The sequence below is a fragment of the Marmota marmota genome, unplaced genomic scaffold (genome assembly GCF_001458135.2).
Source record: "Marmota marmota marmota unplaced genomic scaffold, marMar, whole genome shotgun sequence".
In the NCBI taxonomy this organism is placed as follows: Eukaryota; Metazoa; Chordata; class Mammalia; order Rodentia; family Sciuridae; genus Marmota; species Marmota marmota.
In genome coordinates, this window is record NW_026000068.1 from 17,841,259 (window position 1) to 17,863,544 (window position 22,286).

General features: G+C 34.4%; 1 protein-coding gene across 9 annotated transcripts in view; it reads left to right on the top strand.

The window, feature by feature from the left end:
- The window catches only part of Lrrc7 (leucine rich repeat containing 7), a 432,103-nt gene that overhangs the window by 44,832 nt on the left and 364,985 nt on the right, over positions 1–22,286 (top strand). Inside the window, exon 2 of one of the 9 annotated variants that reach the window (XM_015490496.2) lies at positions 8,019–8,094. The exons of the other annotated variants lie outside the window; for them this stretch is intronic. Within the exon in view, the coding sequence (XP_015345982.2) occupies position 8,094 (1 nt within the window). The 5' untranslated portion in view covers positions 8,019–8,093. The remainder of the gene's footprint in view (positions 1–8,018; positions 8,095–22,286) is intronic. 9 annotated transcript variants of the gene reach the window in all.

Consider the following 22,286-nt stretch of genomic DNA (forward strand, 5'->3'; position numbering starts at 1 on the left):
ATATATACACACACACATATATATGTATATATATATATACATATACATATATGTAATATATATGTATATATATGTGTGTGTGTATATATATATATATATATATATATATGTGTGTGTGTGTGTGTGTGTGTATATATATATGCAAGACTGCCAAGATTATAAGGTCTTTGTTGCAATCACCATAGTGCCCGACAAATGGAAATTCTTCATTTGTTAAAGAATGAATGAATGAATAAATGAATGACATCTGACTCCACAGCCAGTTTTCTCATCTATGAGAAGAGTCATGATGCTGATCTAACAGAATCATTATGAAGAATAGAGGAGTAATCTGTATGATAGGAAATCATTTTATAGAAAAGATATACTGTCTAGGGGCCTCTTAGTTCATTCATTTCTATTTCAAAAATGTATAAGAAATACTGTTATTGCATATGTGTTATAGTTTATAATAATGAGGAGAAATTGGTGATTTATGAAACTATGTGCATGGATTTATGAAACAAGACTTCTGAGTTTCATTTCTTAAGATAATAATAGGAACAAACTAGAAAAAGTCAAAACCAGAGACCTGAAATGGAGAAAAGCCAAGGGGTGGCCCCATCTAGCCCAGTCTTCCCTGTGGCTTCGGGGCTTCCTGCTCTTGCCCGCAGCACTCTGGCCAAGCAGCTCTGTACTGGTCTACTCCTTCCCCTTTCCTGTATAGTTTCAGGGACTTGGAAAGGGGAGTGTGTATGAAGAAAGGCTGACAGAGATCGACAGCTTTTGCCAGGTATTTTTCTCTTTTTTTTACTGAGCTTAAGGCAAACCATATCCATGGGAGAAACTTATGAAATTTTAGTTTAATGACTAAAATTTAACTAAAACTTAATAACAAGTGTAAAATGATTGGGGCACCCATGGCATTGATGTCAGTGAATGAGAAGCTTCCCTTGACCTCCAGATTGTGCTAGATGCCCTTCTTTTGGGATCCCATAGTACAAAGTGCATACCTGCATCATGTCTTATCAGATTAATTTAAATCTGTTCTGGATCACTGCCCCTCAATGATAAACCCTTCTGTGGGGCATGTTTATATTGTATCCCAGAGCCCACATAGACTGGAACCCAGAAGGCCTTAGTCTAATATTGGGAATTCTGTTTCCCCTCTAGTTTCTGGAAAGACTTCATATCTGGCTTTAAAGATGTGCTGCTGCAAGAACCTCTGTTGCACCCAGATTTCATGAGTCCCAGGTGGAGTGCACGGGCTCCTGCTCGGAAAAGCCCTCCAACTCTGATTCTTATAGGTGGAACACCAGCAAGATATGACAAGTGTTAATGAATTTCTAAAGATACTGAAAACCTGCAAAATATAGTAGATTCTCAATTGTTGAGGATGGATGTAACATATTCTTCCTAAATTAACAAACTGACTATGGCTATTTAATTTTTTTCCAAGCCTCTAATTCAATCTAAACATTTTCTCCATCATAATTCTTTTTTTTTTCTCATGGGTTATATAGAGATTTATTTATTTATTTATTTTTTTTTTTTCAGAGGCGTTCAGCACTTTTCTTAAGGTCACACAGTTAGTAGATCATAGAACAGAGAGTACATCTCAAAGCCCTGCTCATTACATTCTCCAGAAAAGATATGAGGTGTTTAGGCCTTTGCATGGGCTGGGGAGCCAGTGCAGGAGAAATGTTGAAAATATTCTTTCTTCTCTTTATTTTTTTTTTAATTTTTTATTGTTGGCTGTTCAAAACATTACATAGTTCTTGATATATCATATTTCACACTTTGATTCAAGTGGGTTATGAGCTCCCATTTTTACCCCATATACAGATTGCAGAATTACATCAGTTACACATCCATTGATTTACATATTGCCATACTAGTGTCTGTTGTGTTCTGCTGCCTTTCCTATCCTCTACTATCCCCGCTCCCCTCCCCTCCCCTCCCCTCTTCTCTCTCTGCTCCCTCTACTGGCATTCATTTGTCCCCCTTGTATTATTTTTCCCTTTCCCCTCACTTCCTCTTGTATGTACTTTTGTATAACTCTGAGGGTCTCCTCCATCATAATTCTTGCTTTTGATAATTCTTATCAAATTTATTTGATATGCCATGCCTGTACTTCATTAGCTCCTAGGATATCACTGGCTTCAATAGTCAGTGACTATTAGTAATCATGTCACAGAAGCACTAAGAGAATGTCAACCATGAGACTAAGTTCAAGTTCTTAGCCAATTTAGTATCTATTTCAAAGCATTCTTGACATTTTGAGTCCCCTGCATTTTTCATTTATGCAGCATTGGAAAACCTAAATCCAAAACTTCTATGTTATTAAGTATAGCCACTCTTACCCTCTCCACTTGAAAGGTTAATTTTGATGAATGTTTAAACATTTGCATTAAATAATTGTGTTTAAATATAATTGAAATGTGTAGCTAGAATCATAATGCTTGACATCCAAATCTGTCCTATTTACTGTGCAATCATACCTTGAGTGCCGTAGTGACATGTGTTAAATATTGCAGTCTACAGAGCCACACATGGTGATTAGAAGCATAACTGAACAAGGTCCCTTGCCCCTGGGAAACCATGTTTTAAGTAGGAGCTTATACCCAACGGTCTTTTAACATATACTTTCTCAACTTCTGAGTAGCTTGTCGGGGAAGCAGGTCAAACAGGGGGCAAGTGCAGCTTGGGTCACAGAAAGATACAGAAAGTGCAGAGGGCAGAGGGCAACAATAAGGAAAGTGTGCTACTGAGATTTAGCATCTCACCAAGTGTGCAGGGGGTGGGTTTTTTCTGTCGTCATTTACATATGGCTGAGGCCAGGTTTTATTTGTAGAATATTGAGTAAAAAACTGGAAAGCAGAAATGACACAAAATGGGAGTTATAGCCTAAAGCAAGGAACCTTTTAAAAGGCTTTCAAACAATACTTCCCTAAATAAGCTCTCTCCCTAAGTCTTTTAAAACAGACTTCCACCTGGAGGCTCAGGCACTTAGCCAAGTGTGCCCTGGATCAACCTGGACAGAGAGAGAACTTTAAAAAACCACTAAAGAATCAACCAAATGAAAAACACCCCACTTTAATGTTTAAATTTTCAGGCATTTTATTTGATTTAGAGGAAGGGAACCATTCAGGATGCTGTGCTGGCTTCTATCCTAACCAAAAATGTTTTCTGTTGTTGTTTTTTAACATTAACATTAATCACATTAGCCATTGCCGAGCCCAATCCCAGTGATCTGCAGGACGCAAAGCAAACCTACTCATCCTTAACATAATATAATATCAGCATCTACTGTTCTAAGTTCAGACGTGAGTTTATTTCAATATATTAAATGGTGATTCTGCCTGAATGTACAGGGGCAATATTTATTTTCAACAAAATGGCAACAAGACTATAAGAAACAAGAATGTGAGAATTTATTTTAACCATATCACTTTCTTGGGTACTGGAATAATGTGTAGATTTAGTGGTACTTATTATAATAAAACAAAGTAATAACAAATAATCTTTCTCCTAAAGAGGAAGTTTAGCTTGTAAGAACTTATTTCATGTAGCTGGTGTGGTGGTAAGTGCCTATAATCATAGCTCTTAAGGGTCTGAGACAAGAGGATGCCAATTTGAGGCTAGCCTATGCAATAGAGCAAGATCCTTTCTCTAAATGAAAAACAAAAAGCGCTTTGTATGTATTCAGTGGTACAGTGCTTTTCTAGCTTGCTTAAGGACCTAGGTTCAATCCCCTGTAATGCAAAAAAAAAAAAAAAAAACAAGCACTTAATGTTCATTATTTAAAAAAAAAACTATGAAAGACTTAAATTCTACTATTAACTGGCATTTTACAGAAAAGGAAATTAAAACAGCTGATTGCTATTTTTGAATTTGTAGAACTAAGCTCTATTAAATGGTATGTAATCAAACTGTAGAGTGACCGTTTCATTAATTTCAGCTATGTTCCTGATCATTATGGCTAACTCTTTGTTATTTAAATTGTACACAGTTAGACTCTGCATGGGATCTGACATGAAACTGATCAAAAGGCTTTTGAATTCTGGGGAATAAACAGAATGGTTAAACATTATTTCAGCCTCTTACCCCAAAGAAGGATCACCAGCACAAGTAATAATAATAGCTGACTGCTTATTGTGTCTCAGATATTGTTGTTAGAGTTTGCTTGTACAATCTCCCCAGTAATGTTGCTAATTTCTGGAACTTTTCCTGGCTCTTATTATCAGCTCCAATGCTAAGCTCAGGCAACAAACATCCTCAAACCAAATATTTCTTTTTAGAATTTACAAAAAGAAGAATATGCAAAGTGATGTTACATGGAAGGGCCACAGCCTTCCACCAGTTCACCTTGTTTCTTGACTCTATTAGACTCTGTCACTGTGACCAAATACCTCAGATAATCAATTGTTAGGGAGGAAAGGTTTATTTTGGCTCATAATTTCAGAAGTTTCAGTCCACAGTTGCTTTCTCTGTTGTCCTTGGGCTTATGGCAAGGCAGAGTAGGTCATGATGAGCTCATGTGTGTGGTGGAAAGCTACTCACCCTCATGGCTCCTAGGAAGCAAAGAGGGAGAGAGAGAGAGAGAAGGTGGGACTCCAATATCCCCTTCAGGTGCACACCCCCCAATAACCCAACTTCTTTCCTGCAGGCCCCCCTGCCTAACGGTTCCACTACCTCCCAATAGTGCCCTGGGCTGGACACCAAGCCTTTAACACACTTAACCTTTGGAGAACATTTCAGATCCAAACTGTAACACTGACCCACCTGTCCCCATGAGAAGATTTTCCTTCTGGCTGCTCTGGACACACTCAGCTGTGTTGAATCTCTGCTGCTACACCAACAGAACAGACACACTGAGGAACTGTCCCAGTAAAACCTCTCCCTCTAAAAGGAATTCTCTTAACAATAGAATTTTCTCTATCTTAATACACAAGTGAATTAATGCAAAAAAAAACCCAGTCTGCAATAGATTATGCTGAATTTTGTAGATATACAAAGATAAATCATGGAGAAAAGCAATCTGTAAGCTACAGTTTAGTTGTTTGATGTGAAGAAACACAAGTAACTATTATCTGTGATCAAGTGTTATGAGAGAGAAAGCGTAATGGAAATTCAAAAGAGAGAGCTTACATGCATTTGAGAAGAATCGAGAAAGGTTTCCTGGAAAAGGAAGTTTTTATCTGGACTTTGAAGGAGTGGTAAGGCAAGACTTGCGGATGTCAGTTGAAGGGCAGTCCCAGTGGACCAAGTGGTGTGAGCCACAAAGATTAAGTGGGTGGGGTGGAGAAGAACACAACCAGGGTGTTAGCCTGCTGGCCCACAGTGTATAGAAAAACTGCCCAGTGTAAAGACGGAGCCAGAGAATTAGTTTGTAATTTGAGTGACATGATAAATAATCTAGATTTTTTTTTTCTTTCTTGTGTAAACAGCATCAAGACTACAAGGACTTTAAGTCCCATTAAAACCTTAATTTCTCTCTCTTTTTTTTGTGGTTGTTAGTTTCTTAAATTCATTTTTTAACTGATACGTTCTCTCTCCCTTTAATAATGTATTTGTAATAAGAAAATTACTTCAGACTAAGCACAGCATTTGCCAAGCTTTATTTATTCTAAGACTGTGCATTTCAAATAAATAAATAATTGCATCAATTAAATAACATAACCTTCTGCATTTTAACTGCAATTTATATATGTTGCCACTATAGTTTTTATTTTCTAAAATGTCCTTTGGGATTTTCCTTTCAAGAAGGGCCTTTTATTATCACAGTTCTGCTGGATGCAAATGGCTTTATTAAAGCAGATCTTGAATATTTTGTCTTTTTACTCCCCTTTATAGTGTTTTTATTTCTTATATTTGAAGTGCTGAGGTTTGAACCCAGGAACTTGTACGTGCTAGGCAAGTACTCTACCAATGAACTGAACGCCTAACCCAGTTTTAAATTTTTTCTGATTGAAACATTGCACTAAATAATGAGCATAATAAATCGTCCTTGATAACTCCTGAAGCGCCCTAGGCCCAGCCTGACTCTATACATGAACTAGGTACCTCTATGCTCTTCTATAGGTTCCCCACACTTCCAACTTACACATTTAATAATCATATAGTGTTTTGGGTTTATAGAGATGTAAAGACTTTACATTGAGTATTTAAATGCATATTTTTAAGGTGTATTTTTTTCTTTATTTCCCATATCAACCATGGGGTAGTAAATATATAGAGTACAATTTCAATATAAAATTAATGTGTCTAGGGGCTGGGGTAGTGGCTCAGTGGTAGAGCACTCACCTAACCCGTGTGAGGCCCAGGGTTCTATCCTCAGCACCACATAAAAAATAAATAAATAGATAGATAGGTAGGTAAATAAATAAATAAAGGTATTGTGTCCAAATACAACTAAAAACAAAAAAATGTGTCTATCTACATTAATCTCATGGAAATCACTTTTATAAAATAAATGTGATTATCACCAATGCCTATGGATATTTTGGGTTCAGGGTTTTGTTTGTTTGCTTAACATTTTTATTGAGACATAATTGTTATTGTCTTCTTAGGGTACATTATGGCAACTCAATACCATGTGTAGTAATAAAATTAGGGTAATAAGCATTTTCATCTCCAAACATTGTTTTTATGTTCTGGAGATGTCATATGCAAGTCGTTTTTAACTATATCAGAGATGATTTAATAGTTACCCTACTATGCTATGGAAAACAGAACCAATTCCTCCTGTGTTTTGGTGCCCTTTATTGAACTTCCCTTCATTCACCCACCCCCTTGCCCTTCCTAGTCTGTAGTGGCCTCTATCCCATTCCATTATTTTATGAGATTAGCTTCTTAGTTTCCACAAATTGGTAAGAATGTGTGGTGTTTATCTTTCTGGGTCTGGCTTATTTTTCTTAACATAATGTCCTTCAGTTCCATCCATGTTGCTGCAAGTGACAGGACTTCATTCTTTATGGCTGATTAATATTCCATTGTGCATATATACCACATTTTCCTTATCATTCACCCACTGATGGGCATCTAGGTCGATTCATTATTTTAGCTCACACTCTGAGTGGTGCTGCAATAAACATGGGAGGGCAAGTATCTTTTTGGTATAAGGATTTCATCTCTTTGGGACAGATACTCTGTAATCACTGCATTGTACATTTATTCTATTTTTAGTTTTTGAGGACTCCCTATACTTTTTTCCCATAAAGGCTATGCTAGTTTACATTCCCACTGACAGAGAAAGAGTTTGTCTTCTTCTGAATCCTTGCCAGCATTTATTTTTTTTCCTTTTAATGATATTCATACTAGCTGAGGTGACATATCTCATTGTGGTTATGATTTGCAGTTCCCTGCTGATTAGTGAGATTAGCACTATTTTCATATGCTTGTTGGTCACTTGTATGTCTTTTTTTGAGAAATGTCTATTCAGTTATTTCAATTAGAATACATCAAACACATTGAACTATGACTACGTGCTTAAGTAATAACTGACAGTGTCAGAGCAGTTTGCTTTAATAATCTTGGGGAATTACCAAATCGGCATGCAAGGTACTATAGTGAGAATACAAAATGATTCAAGTGGGATCATTAAAGGAGAAAGTAACGCTGACTTGTAAGAATCTAAACTATGAAATAATTTCGAAGAAATTATGTTACAATTTTCAAAATGAAGAAAGTTTGTTTCACATATAATATTTAGTTTTTGGGAATGAAACTGGCAAGAAGGCATATCACCAGCCTAAGCATTTTCCTTGTGAGTATTCAAGTGTTGCTTTAAGAAAGAAAGTTAGACAACAGTATCATTCTCTTCTTACACACTGGAGTTATACACCCACAACTCAAATGTTTAAAGTGGTAGTGTTTGTGGAATTACTCTGATAGGCTGTATAACCTGCTAAACTAGAAAAACACATCATTAAGCTTTTCACATTCCATTCTGCTTATTATGTTCATTTAGATGCATTTGCTAATAATTTATAAGTGCAGTTTATTAAAATTTTTTAAATTTTCTTTTTTTTTTAAAGGAGCCCGCTACATGAAAAAAATGCAAGTCAAAGTGGTCACAACCTAGAAGTCTGCAGAGACAGGAATAACTAGCAAGTAGATACTATGTTATTTTATTATGTTAAGTATATATAGAATTTAGTAGTATTCTGGGGATTTTACTCTATAATGACCAGTCTTATAATTTAAAATTTATACTTAGCAGTATTTGTGTTAATTTATATTACATCACAAAAATAATTAGGAAAAATGCTGGTAATTCTGGATTTTAGGAAACTCATTTTCTGTCAGTAATATTGAAATGATTTTTTGGTCAGAAATATGAGTTTAAATATTGTATCCTCTCTCAGGTTTTATTTTTAGAGCCCTGGTTCGACACTTTTTCTTTCTTAAAAAGAGTAAATGAATCTACCCATTTCTTATGACATATTTAACCACCATGTAAATGTGTTAATTCCTCTCACAAACCATTAATAAAAATTATTTTATAATCATTCTTTGAAGAAACAGAGTGAAACTACATTAGCTTCTGAAGGTTACCTTTCAATATTTTGAGGTGATATTAAATGAAATCCATTCACAAAGGAGATTTCCGTTTATCAACACACCCTGACATTTTCAAAAAATAAAATTGGAGTTTAATAATAAAACCATGCAAGATTCCAATGAATGGATTAAAAATGGACTTAAGAATGTGGGAATGGTGGATAAGATTGTTTGAATGGCAAGAAGAATCTTTGAAAACCTCATTGCTCCATATTAAAGGGATCTGAGTTGATTCTTTCTCCTCAACTGTATCAGGAAGATTGTAATCAAACAAGAAAATGTTCAAGATAAAAGTACTTTAGAAAGTATTTACATAAAACATTTCAAATATTTCACCCAAGAAACTAAGTTTGCAATTAGAAACTGATTTTGCATGCTAAAATTATATTCACATACCTATATTCAAACATACAAATATATTTGCACTTTCTTCAGAATAAAACTTAATGCAATTAGTTCTTAATTTAACAAGTCTCTTCCCAGTAGTAATCATGATTATATTTGCAAACAAAAGTGTATGAGTTCATATCAGTATTCACAACAAAAATAATTTGGAAATTGTTCATAAATATTTTTATATTTAAAATCTTTTGGTCATAGATATTTCTGCTATAGCAATCGGAAAATATTTAAAATTGTATTTCAGTTGCTTAACAGTACTGCTTTCTAAACAATTATATCAGCCAACAGAACTTTCTTTCTTTTTAATGTTCTTTCAAGGCTTTATGAATGATAAGTCATGGTTGATAAATACATCATATATAAACTGTATCAAATATTTATACAACTGGAAGCACACATTTTATATACACAATACTATGAAATAACTAACTCAGTAGATATGAAAAATACTTTTATAATGTAAAATATTAGTCTTAGTGCATTTGGCTTATAAATGTAGACTTTAACCTTGGATTATAGTAAGGCAATACCTGGTTACACTATGAGGGAGTGGAAAGAAAGTACATCCAAAATTCAAAGACTTTTCAGACAGTTTAGTTGGGCTATTTTTATATTGAAGGAGAGAAAATTGTGAAAACATGTTTAGAGATACCTTGGTTATCGTTGACATCAGTTTTACCCAGGAGGAAATCAAGATGTCCATTATTTAAAGGGAATTTAGGAAGTTTCCAGCAGAATTGTAAAAAAGGAAAAATATATCTCCTAGCAGTATGAGATTAGACTGTTGGGAGGGAATATGGTAGTGAAAGAATAGGATTTTCATACTTGCTGTAATTCAGGTGGGAAATTTTAGAAGTTCAAATTAAAATGGTGGCAGTAGAGATAGAGAAGACCTTGATTTGAAAGAAATATCTTCTTTACCAGATTCCTTTGGGACTTAATTTGGATGGGTAAATAGTGATTCCAATATTTTAGATCTGAGACCTTAAAATAAGAGCACTTAGCTTCCAGTAGAGGATGTTAAAATGGCAACTTAGGAAGGTTAAATGCACATGCCTTTAGCTTAGCAAAAGAAGGATGATTATGGGATGGTACAGAAAAAACAAAACTGGAGCTCTAGTAGTGGGAGACATAGGGCTGATGTATCTGGATACAAATGATGGTTGAAGCTACCAGGATTTAATCAAGGAAATCACCTAAATAAAGTGAATGGCAACTATTACCTCAGGTAGAATTCTGAGGTTCATCAATATTCAATCATCAAAGGTTGAAGGAAGAGGAATCAACCATAGAAACTGAGCAGTAGTCCAGAATAATAGGAAAATTGGCTTCCAGTCTTTCTCTAGTTGTTACAAGAAATCAAAGAAGCAGTAAGATTCTAGAGGTCAACAGTGTTAGTGCTGAAAATTTCAGCAGGGGTTGGGAAGGAAGATATTTTCTGAGAAAGAAAATATCTTTTGAACATTGCAGTTGGTAACTGGGACCCCAATGGAGTCACCCAACTTTGAAGGCTAGATGATTTTATAAGTCCTTTTCAATATAGTGCCTTCATTCGTTATCTCCTTTCTACATCAATTCTAATGATAGAGTTGTATTTTTCAGATTTATCTATGGATAGTTTTATTTTTAATCATATTTACTTATCCTCAGAATATCCTTATTTTAAATGCTATAAGATTTTCTATAATTTGGACAGCTAATTCAGTCTGATATTTGAATTAAGGAAATCTAATTGTTGGCTATTCTTTGCAAATATACATGACCTATTATTCCATTTATTAATCTCATAAGTGATTTCCCATATGAGATTGACAAATATACTAGTGCCTCACAAACAATAATTTCAAGCATTGCTTGGCACATAATAGGGATACTTGTAAGAAATGATTAGGTGAAAGAATGAGTCAGTATATTCTTCCACTTGGATTATCCCTACACTTTTTAAGCACTATTACATTGTCTTTGCTGGAAGTACAGAATTATTTGACTGTTTTTGAATCCTTACATAAATATCTCTAAGAGGAAAATGAGATTATTAAACACTTTTATGTGAGACATTGCATGTGATTCTCATTAGCCCTATTTTTGTCTTTCCCTAGCACTGTAGACTTAATTTTCATGGTTTTAATCAGGGCATAATTGACACCAAATCATTTTAGACTTTTACCAAGGGATTACTCTTAAATATTTGCATTGCTTTTTTTTATTTTTTTCTCCACAATAAAAATAAATTCATTATTTTATTTTAGGTTACATAAACTGTGCTCACTGTAAAAATACCAAACATTACAGAGATATATGATAAATAACATAAAAATCAATTGAAAAACCACCCAAATGATAACCACAATTAATATTTACATTACTTAGGGACTGTCATTATGAAGTGTCCCTTTGTATCTATAATAATGCTTTTTTGCATTAAAATCGCCTCTCTGGTTTTAGGACAAATATTACCTGCTTTCTTTCCACTGATATTTTCATAATTTTTCTTTCTTACATCCTCCTTTAACTTTTTTCTTCTTATAATTAGTCTCTTAAAATATCACATAGTAGACTTTAAAATAATTTAGCCTGATAATATTGTTCTTTACTTGAAATATATAGTCCATTTTCATTTGTAGTTAATTGCTGATATAGTTGGGTTTATATCTACCATGTGACTAATTATTTTTTCTTTAACCCGTCTGCCTGTATTCCTTTTTGTATCTTTTATGCTTCCTGATGGATTTGGATTAATTAGGTACTTCTTGTTTTCTTTTTTCCTCTGTTAACTTACTAGATACATACTCTTTTACTGTTCTTGGAGTGCCTTAGAAATTTTAACATTCATCCTTGACTTATTAGAATCTGACCTAAACAGTTACTTTTAGCAATTCTCCGATATTGCTAGAACCTTGGGAAACTTTAGATCTTTCGATTGCTATTATTATTGTGATATATTTTTTCTAGAGATATCTTAAGCCTTGCTCAATACATTTCTGTGATGATTTTTATAGTCTATATTCGTTTAAATTTACCTGCATATTTACCTTTTCCATTATCCTTTGTTTCTTCCTGCATATCTGTTAATTGTGTTTATTTCTGAGACTATTTTCTTTTCTAAAAATTTTTTATTTGTTCTTTTTAGTTATACGTATAAATGGCAGTAAAAAATATTTTGACATAATATGCATATATGGAATATAACTTCCTATTCTTGTGATTGTGCATAATGTGGAGTTACATGAGTCGTGGATTCATATATGAGCATAGGAAAGTTATGTCCACTTCATTCTGCTGTCTTTACTATTCCCATCCCCCACCCTTCCCTTCAGTTCCCTTTGCCTAATCCAATGAACTTCTATTCTTCCCTCACCTACCCCTTATTGTGTGTTAGCATCTGCATATTGGAGAAAACATTCATTCAGCCCTTGGGTTTTGAAATTGGCTTTAGTGTGATAGTCTCCAGTTCCATCCATTTACTAGCAAATGCCATAATTTCATTTTTCTTCAGGACTGAGTAATATTCTGTTGTGTATATATACCACATGTTCTTTATCCATTCATCTGTGAGAATATTTTTTTTTGGTCTAAAGAAAATGTCTTTAGTATTTCTTTTGGTGCCCGTGTGCCAAATGTAAATTTTCTGTTTTCTCTCCAAAAATGTTTTATCTTCTTTTGTAAACTTCATTTTTACTTTTTATAGAATTTCAGCACTTTTTTTTCTGTGCTAAGGATCAAACACAAAGCCTTGCTCAGCTAGCAAGCATCCTACCACTGAGCCACACTCCAGCCCCCAGAATGTCACTTTTTTGGGGGGGAGGAATATACTCAGAAGTGGAAATGCTGACATTCAATAATCCTATTTTTAGTTTTTGGTAACCTCCATACTGTTTTTTTTCTTTCTTTTGTAACTATGTTTATTATCTTGATTATGGAAATTGTTTTACAGGTGCATTTATATGTCAGTTGACTGCATTTGCACCATTTTACATTGCCACCAATGGTACACAGGACTTCCGGTTTTTCCAGTGTTCTCACCAACACTTGTAATTTTCTGGTTTGGGGATTATATTTTTGTTGTTATTATTGTTTTTTAGTAGTAGCCATCCCAATAAATACAATACACTATTATTGAATGACACACATTGTATAAAATTTTATTGCCCCCAGGTGATAATGTCTAGGCAAATGAAGTAGAAAAGGTATTCACTAAACCTTTCAAGTACTGAAATTTTATAGAACTTGGGCACCCAAGCTAGCCTCTGGCTGTTTGCTGCTGCTGAACTGTAGCATTCTAGGACTTTCAGTGAAAATTCAAAAAGAATCCCCTGTGATTCTCTGTTCATAAGGCAGAGCATTCTGCACGGCTTTTCAGATACTTTAGCAAAAATTCTAGTTTTCTGTGTCATGAAGCAGCAGAATACAGCCAATGGCTCAAAGTGAGACCAGCTATGGGTGGAGGTTCCTTGGTTCTCCAGTTTTCTCCCCAGGCTCATGAGACTACCTAAAGCTCCTCTTATTTATCTTTTTTCTCACTGTGGCCTTCCAGAAGACTGAACTAAATTCCTTCCGATTCTATTTTCTTATATAGAATTAGCAAATGTCTCCAGAAAAGGAAGGTATCTTTCTAGCTCACCTCTTTAGCTCTCCCCACTCCAGAAAACTTGACGCAACTAGCCCTGTAACTTCCTTGATTCTCTGATGCATTAAAGTAGAACAATGTTTAAATTTATCCAGTTTTTCAGTGGCCCTGTGAAGAAGCATGAGTGCTACAGAAACTACTTTTTCATGCTTTGTTTTTGTAATTACATAATGGCAAAATTTCTGAGTATGTTTACAAGAATTCATGTGTCTTATTACACATACTGTTTTTATTGAGACTATTTTTGCTTTTCTTTCTTTTATCCATTCTTCTACTCCTTCCCTGCCAATTGTCACTCTAATTTATATGTGTAAATTTATTTAAATTATTGTCTTTATTTTTCTACTTCATAAATCATAAAAATCAACTTTGGAAAATATTTGGGCAATAAGTTATGAAGTTAAACACATACTTAACTGTACAACTCTGCAATCCCATTCCTAGATAATTTACCCAAAGCAGATGAGAGCGTAGGTCTACCACAAAGACCTGGATACAAATATTAGAGTAGCTTTATTCCTAATCACCAAAACCTGGAAATAACCAATATATATTAACAAGTGAATGGATAAACAAACTAAGTGCATCCATACTTAGAACACTGTTCAGTAATAAAAAGAACTAACTGCTGGCACATATAAAAAAAGGATAAATAGATAAATCTTGAAAGCGTTACATCAAGTAAAAGAATCCAGATTCAAAAAGCCATATACTGGACTGGGGATGTGGCTCAAGTGGTAACGTGCTCACCTGGAATGCACGGGGAGCTGGGTTCGATCCTCAGCACCACATAAAAAATAGAAATAAAGATGTTGTGTCCACCGAAAACTGAAAAATAAATATTAAAAAATGTCTCTCTCTCTCTCTCTCTCTAAAAAAAAAAAAAAACCCATATACTGTATTTACATGATATTCTGTAAAATACAAAACACAGGTACTATCTGGGCATAATGGTACATGCTATAATCCCAGCAGCTCAGGAGCCTGAGGCAGGAGGATTACAAGTTCAAAGCCAACCTCAGCAACAGCAAGGTGCTAAGTAACTCAGTGAGACCATGTCTTTAAAATAAAAATATGGAAAATAGGGCTGGGAATGTGGCTCATTGGTTGAATGTGCCTGAGTTTAATCCCTGGTACCTGCTCCCCCTAAAAAACCTTAGTTAATGAAATCAGATTAGAAGTTAACATGGGCTGTCTTAGAGGAAAATGACCACAAAAAAGTATAAGGAGTCTTTTTAAAATAATCATAATATTCTGTATCTTGAATGAGGTAGTCAATATCCAATTATATAAGTTTCTAAAAAATCATCTAACTATAAACCTAAAAAAACACTCATTAAAAATATAGAAAAAATACCAGTATAAAAACTGATCAAGAACTCAGGGAATCCTTTTTCTTTCAGCTAGTACAAACTGATGTGTTCTTTCTTTACTTGTTTTGTTTTTATCTAAGAATTTACATTCATGGCAAAAACTGGGCAGAAAATAGAGAATGACTACCTGATGACACATGTGAGCTTCCTAACTATGAACAACCCACACAACAGTATTACACTTGTGGCAATGATGAACCCTCCTTGACACATGATGAACCCCCCTTGACACATGATTATCACCCACAGTCCATAGTTTACATTGGAATTTGCTCTTGCTGTTGTATATTCCATGGGTCTTGATAGTATGTGATGATATGCCCACTACTGCAGTTATACGCAGAATAGTTTCACTGATGCTGCATAAGTAACCACTTATCTCTCCCTGTCTTCATAGTTTTGCCTTTTCCAAAATGTCATGTAGTTGATACTTCACAGTACATAGCCTCTTTGGATTGGCTTCTTTCATTTAGTAATAATTTCATGCTATGTATTTATTACTCGTTTCATTTTTAGAACTAAATAATATGCCATTGCATGAATGTGCCATAGTCTAATTAGTCATTTTTAATTTTTTTTCTAGTTGTAGATGGACACAATATCTTTGTTTATTTTTATGTGGTGCTGAGGATTGAACCCAGTGCCTCACACATGCAAGGCAGGCGCTCTACCACTAGCTGCAGCCCCAGCCCCAGCCCCTAATTAGTCATTCTTAATGTAATCTTTTTAATGGCTACATTAGACTCTATATCTGGATAACCTTTATTAAAGAATCCACTACTTAAGGACAATTTACTGTTACTATATTTTGCTATATAAAATAATGCTATATGAGCTAAGTTGAATATATGTCTTTATTTTCTGTTGTTTCCAAAAGGATATAAACCCAGATGGAGACAGGTGCATTTTTTTAAAAAAATGTTTTATTGTGCTAAAATATACACAAGATAAAATACAACATTTTAAACGTTTTTAAGTGTTTAGTTCGGTGACATTAAGTATATTTGCATTGTTGCTAAAAGATCATTTTTATGTTAATGTATAGTAGCTTGTGTAGTTTAAAAATCTACATCTTCTAAATGATATCAACTGACAAGAGAGTGTTCCAGCCCTATCCTCAACAGTCTCCCTCTCTGTAGGAGATGTGTTATATTATGAGTTCCTGATAAAGCTTTATAGAAATAATTTTCACATGTGTAATAATATATACACATACATATACTTTTCTCCTTTTCCATAGAAATCATAGCATATTTAGACATTGTTTAACTCCTAACTTTTCTACTTAATAGAATACATTGAACCTTCCTTCATAACTATTCATAAAGTACTACTTATTTTATAAACTTCTGCAGCTCCTTGGTAATATATTGTGTGGATTTATATTGCTTCCAGCCTTTGGCTAACACAAATGGTACTGCTCTAAATGACCATATACAAGATTGTTTTGCATCTATGCATGTGTACCACAGGAGAAATGGAATTGCCATGTACAATGATAAACCATTTTGTAATTTGGGTAAATTTTACAAAATTGCCCTGTGTAGAGCTTTTTCTGTTTTTACCATTATCCATAATGTGGTAAAAGTGACTTTCTAAACTTAATGCATGCATGTTGCACTTAAAAGTGTTGTTTCATTTTTCCACAGTATTGTGTATTACTATCCTTTCCCCACACTGCAACCCTGAAGTAGTTTTTCTCATTTTTCTCACTTGCTGGATATAAAATAGTAGTACATGATTACTTCAAGTTACATTTTCCCAACTATGAGAGAAATGCAGCATTGTTTCTTTCATTCAAATAAGCACGTGTGTGTGTGTGTGTGTGTGTGTGTGTATACACACACACATATATATATGATATGTTCTTTTGCAAGTTTTGTATTTGTATCTTTTGCCTGTTGTGTTGACTTTTCTTATTACTTTGTAACTACTCTTTGGATATGATATAGACCAGCTTATTTCTTTCAAAAGGATTACAAATGTTTTCTTCAACTAAAATTTGATATTGTTTATGTTAGTTTTTGCCAGTTTATATGAGGCAAAATAAATCTTTTGTTTTCATAGCAGAATTAACTCTTTCATTTTTGCTCTAATCCTCCCATGTGTAATTTAAATACATATTTAATTACCTGAATGTACTTGGGTTAGTTTTATGAATTATAATGAAAACAGGTTCTATCATCCTAAATTACTTAATTATTTTCATCTTAATTCACCTATGATTGTAGAAAAGTAGCTTTTTAAATTAAGGAACATTTTATCTTTAATATGGAATGCAAAGATGACTTCATACTTTTATACAATTATTCTGAAAATGTTATTTCTTACATGGGAGATGTCAATAAACACAGTACAACTTCATTTGCTATTTAGCAGATTAAATATGAAAGTAACTGTAAATGCCAAAAATAACAGAGGAATGCAGTTAATTTTTATCTTCCTGAAACTAATTAGTTGTTGGAAATCCTCTGAGTTATTTCTTACTTTCATCCATGTATTACTGAAAAGTTTCCACAAATTATTGGGAGGAATATTTAGAAATTAAACCTTCAGTTTTTATTATTATTAAACTCATTATTTTTATTGTTTTTTTTTGCCTTTATACATGTACTTTGTTGTCCTTTTCTTGCATTACAATTCTTAATACACATATATACCACAATTTTTGTATCTCTGTTTGTATATAAAGTATGTTGACACCCAATTCAAGTCTTCATACATGTACTTTGTATAATGATGTCCATCACATTCCACCATCCTTGCTAATCCCCTACCCCCTCCCTTTCCCTCCCACCCCTCTTCCCTGTCTAGAATTCATCTATTCCTCCCATGCTCTCCCTCCTTACCCAACTATGAGTCAACCTCCTTAAAGAGAAAACATTCAGCATTTGTTTTGGGGGGATTGGCTGACTTCACTTAGCATTATCTTTGAACTCATATTATTTTTAGAGAACCTTATTCTTTACAAGCTACAGCATTAGAAAATACCTTCGGTTATTCAGGCTTCTAAAACATAATGGCTTTAAGTAATAAAGGTGACTAAGTAATAGAGGTTTATTTCTTATAGCTCTGGAGGTTGAGAGGTCTAAGAGCATGATAAACCAGTAGATTTACCATCTACTGAGGACCCCCTTCCTGGTAGTGGATATTTTCTCACTGTAATTTCACATGATGTAGAGGTGAGGGCATCTCTGAGGTCCCTTTAATAAGGGCACAAATTCCATTTGTGAGGGCTCTGCCAAGGTACCACCCTCCTGATACCTCACCTTGAGATTAGGATTTTGACATGTAAATTTGGAGGGAAATTTTTCCTTTGCAGATAGACATTAAGAGTAGAAAGATATGTGACATGGAAGCCATAGGGCCTAGTGATTTGAAATGCCTGTTCTGAAGTTGAATTATCTAGTTTAAAATACAATGCCACTTATGACTATATCAAATTAAACATGTTACTCAACCTTTCATTGCTTCTGTTTCCTCATCTGTAAAGATGAGGATAACACAGGTTGAATATCACACATCTGAAATGAGTACCCCACATCTAAAATGAATACCACACATGTGAAATTTTTGGAGCCAAATATGTTTCTTTCAAATGTTGGGTTTTTTTTTCGTATTTCGAAATATTTGCTTATACCAAGTGAGATACCTTGTGTGTGGGACATACATTTATATACAGAATATATAATATGAATATGACAATATTCATAATAATATAAATGAATATGAAATTAATCATATTCATTTATGATTCATTTATGTCTTATACACATACCTTGAAGTTAATTTAAAACAATAATTTTAGTGCACCTTGTGTTTTGAGTGCAACATAACGCATGAGGTCATTTGGAATTTTCCACTTTGGCGCCATGTCCATACTCAAAAACTTTTGAATTTCAGGGTGTTTTTTTTTTTCAGATTATGGATGCTTACCCTGTAATTTTATTTATTTCATAAAACTGTCTAACTTGTGGCAATAATGCATCAAACAAAAATGACAAAACCAAAGTCTTCATAGATGAGGTATTTTGAGCAATATGAAATTTGAAAGTCATAGCAGTCTCTGAAATGGATTGAAATAAGCAGAAACACATATAGGACCAACTAGGACACAATAAACAATATATATAAAACTATAAATGCTCCTCAACTTATCATATAAACCAATAAACCCAAAGTAACTTGAAAATATATGTTGAAAAGCATTTAGTACACCTAATCTACCAAACATCAGAGCTTAGCAACAGAGCACATGGTTGGAGAATTAGTTGTTTATCCTGTGGTCCTATGACTAACTGGAAAGTACAGTTGGCTCCTGCTGTCTAGCATCACAAACTGTATCATACCGCATATCTCAAGTCCAGGGAATGATAAAAATTCAAAATTTAAAGAATGGTTTCCACTAATTGTGTATCACTTTTACACCATCACAAAGTTGAAAAATGGTGAGTCAAACCACTGTAAGTTAGGGATCATCAATGTTTGGGAATCAAGAAACATAAATTAAAATGGTCAAATATATTTTAAAAGAAAGTATATTGAGAACATAAATTATAAACCTATTCTAAACATTTTTTGAAAAATGTTCTCATGCATAGTTTGTAAAGGAAAATAAGGAATTATGAAATTATACAAAAGGCTAATTTATGCTTTTTAATTCTAGTATTTCTATTTTTCAACCCATGTTCATTGAGCATTTACCATATGCCAGACACCTTTCTGAGTTCTGGGGAGGTAACAGAAAATAAAAGAGATGCAATCCAAATCGTTATGAAAACTTGTGTGTTGTATAAGGGAATGACAGTTTAGGGCTGTAATTTTGAAAGACAAATTCTAAAAACCATGTAAGAAATAGTTTGAAATAGAGAAAAATGGGAAATAGAAAAATCATTCAGGTGGCTGGTCTTCTTTTAGGATGATAAGCCACAGGCACTTATACTTAAGGTGGCAGAGAAATCCACAAGAATTATAGAGTTTTGTGATTACTAAATTTTTGTGAAAAAAAAATCATATCTCTGTATTATGGCAACTTTCTGCTTTAAAATAAATCCTCTTGAACTGTTAATACAAATCATTATCCATGTATGTCTTTAGTTAATGTGTTTAGTTTTCTTAAAAAGTAATAAACTTATCCTGTATTAAAAACATAAGTACTTGTGTTTGACAGAGAAAAATTTAAAATAATATAATTCATGAGCAATGATTTAAAATTGAATACCAGTTCTGATAAGACTGGAGGTGTCATTATATGGGCATAAATTCAAAGTCCAAAGAATTAAACTGATGACAAGATTGTCAAGATTCTTCAGATTCTTTGGAGGTACCAAAATGCCAGTGTACAACTTAGGTGCTTAAATGTTACGAATGCTGTGAGAGAGGAAAGAAAGGTGTAGAAATCAGAAGTGAGCTACAAAGCAGCCAATGCAGAAAAGGAAAGCAGGGAGGCTGACTCTCAAGGCCTCCGTGAGCAAAGAGTGTGACCACCAGCAGCTGTACACTATAGGATCCTGGCCAGACCTACTTTGCTGTAGGGAAGTCTTCAGGAGCCAGCAATCTGACTCCTGCTCCCTGAGATACTCCTATGCCAAGCAAACAAGTTCCTCATGCTACTATATCTTTATGACTGTACTTCTAAGTTATCTGTGCTGGACAAAGAACCTGACTCTATGCTGTGATCCAGAGGACACTTTTCTTAGCTGAAATTCAGAAACTGCATTTTGTTTAACAATAGCAGGAACCACAAAACTAGAGAGGGAAGGAAGGGCTGAGGACAAGAGAATTGACATTTACTTAATTACTTCTATGTTGTCCAAGTCCATTTATTTATATGCATGTTTTCTTACTACACTCTTATGATATTTCTTTAAGAAAGACAAGAAACTAAGTTGCAGAGAGGTTAGTTGGGGGCTTTTCCATAGTGACCACAGTTTCCAGAGGGGAAATCAGTGTTACAATCTATTTCTATATGACTGGAGAAACCACTTTGTTTCTACTGTATTGCCAGGGGGAAAAAGTTTGCTTGAGAGAAATTGAATGGAGAGAACATCATCAAATTTTATCACTGTAATAAAATCCTACAGAGTCATAAGTTTATGAGATAGGAATAAAAAACTTAGTACACTAACAATGAAATGATGACAATAGCAGCATTGATGCCCTTGAACATGGCACATCTGGCTATAGTGTTAGGGGTATGTTGGTGGGGTCCACAGTGGCAAGTAGGAAGAATCACTAGCGGTGTATCCAGGGTGCAACTCCAGTGGGTTCTTGAATGTAGTACAGAGATCTATAGTGAAGATGTGGATTCATGAATTTTATTATGAAAATGGGAACTAAAGCCAAGGGTATAAGTGAAATTACCTAAGAAGAAGTACAAATACAAGGTAAGAAGAGAATTGAGAGTAAAACTTAGGTTAAAATTTAAAAAAAAAAGAGTTTAGAGAAGTAGTTAGAGGACAAGGCAAAACTGAGTCCACAGAAACAAAAAGCAAAACGAGTACTAATCATTTATGGAATCTAGTAATTATCATATTTGGGGAAACCATGGAATAATGTCATTACCTTGTAGGTTAAGGAAGCAAGTGAGTTTTGTGCTAGGTTCTTTGGAAACAGTCTCTGAGGTGAAGATTTGTATGTAGGAGGATCATTGAGCAGCACTGGGTAGAGAGAAAAACTGAATAAGGCAGCAGAGAAGACTCAGTAGAGCTTGGGCATAACACTGGAGCTGGGGAAGCCCTTGAGAATGTGCGAAGACAAGGCAGGGCAGCTGGGCCTCTTCATCAGCATGTCAGTCACTGTAGGGTATGTCCTGAGTCAGGTAAGTCCTTCCTTAGAGGGCAGTACCCAGAGAGGGGTGCAGCAGGGAGCCATTAGTGGGTAGCCTGCCAACAGCTGCAGGGAAAATGAATTATTCCATTCTGCAAGGGGATCCAGCCAGGCTGGTGAGTACCACACAGTATCCTGAGAGCATGGGAAAAATGAATGTGAAAGCCAGGCTACTATTTTATATACTTTGCTGGAAGGGAGTTTTATTTAGCATTGCAGTCACTCATCCACTCTTCCAATCTCTTCCCTACCACCATCTTGCCAGTCCAACTGCTTGACTGACATTTTCTTTTTAGATACTTCATTACTTATTTATCCTTCCGTTTAGTAGCTGTCTTTTCTTTCATTGCTCTCCCTGAATTGTCACTCTTAGTTTATGTGTACCTAAGGAACAGTGTAAAGTCGAGGTGGGTTCCTCAGGCCAGCTCTGTTAACAAGCGTTATCAGAAGGAAGCCTTCCTGTGAAAACTTGAAATTTAAGAGCCTAGAAATTACAAGCCAAGATTTGCTGC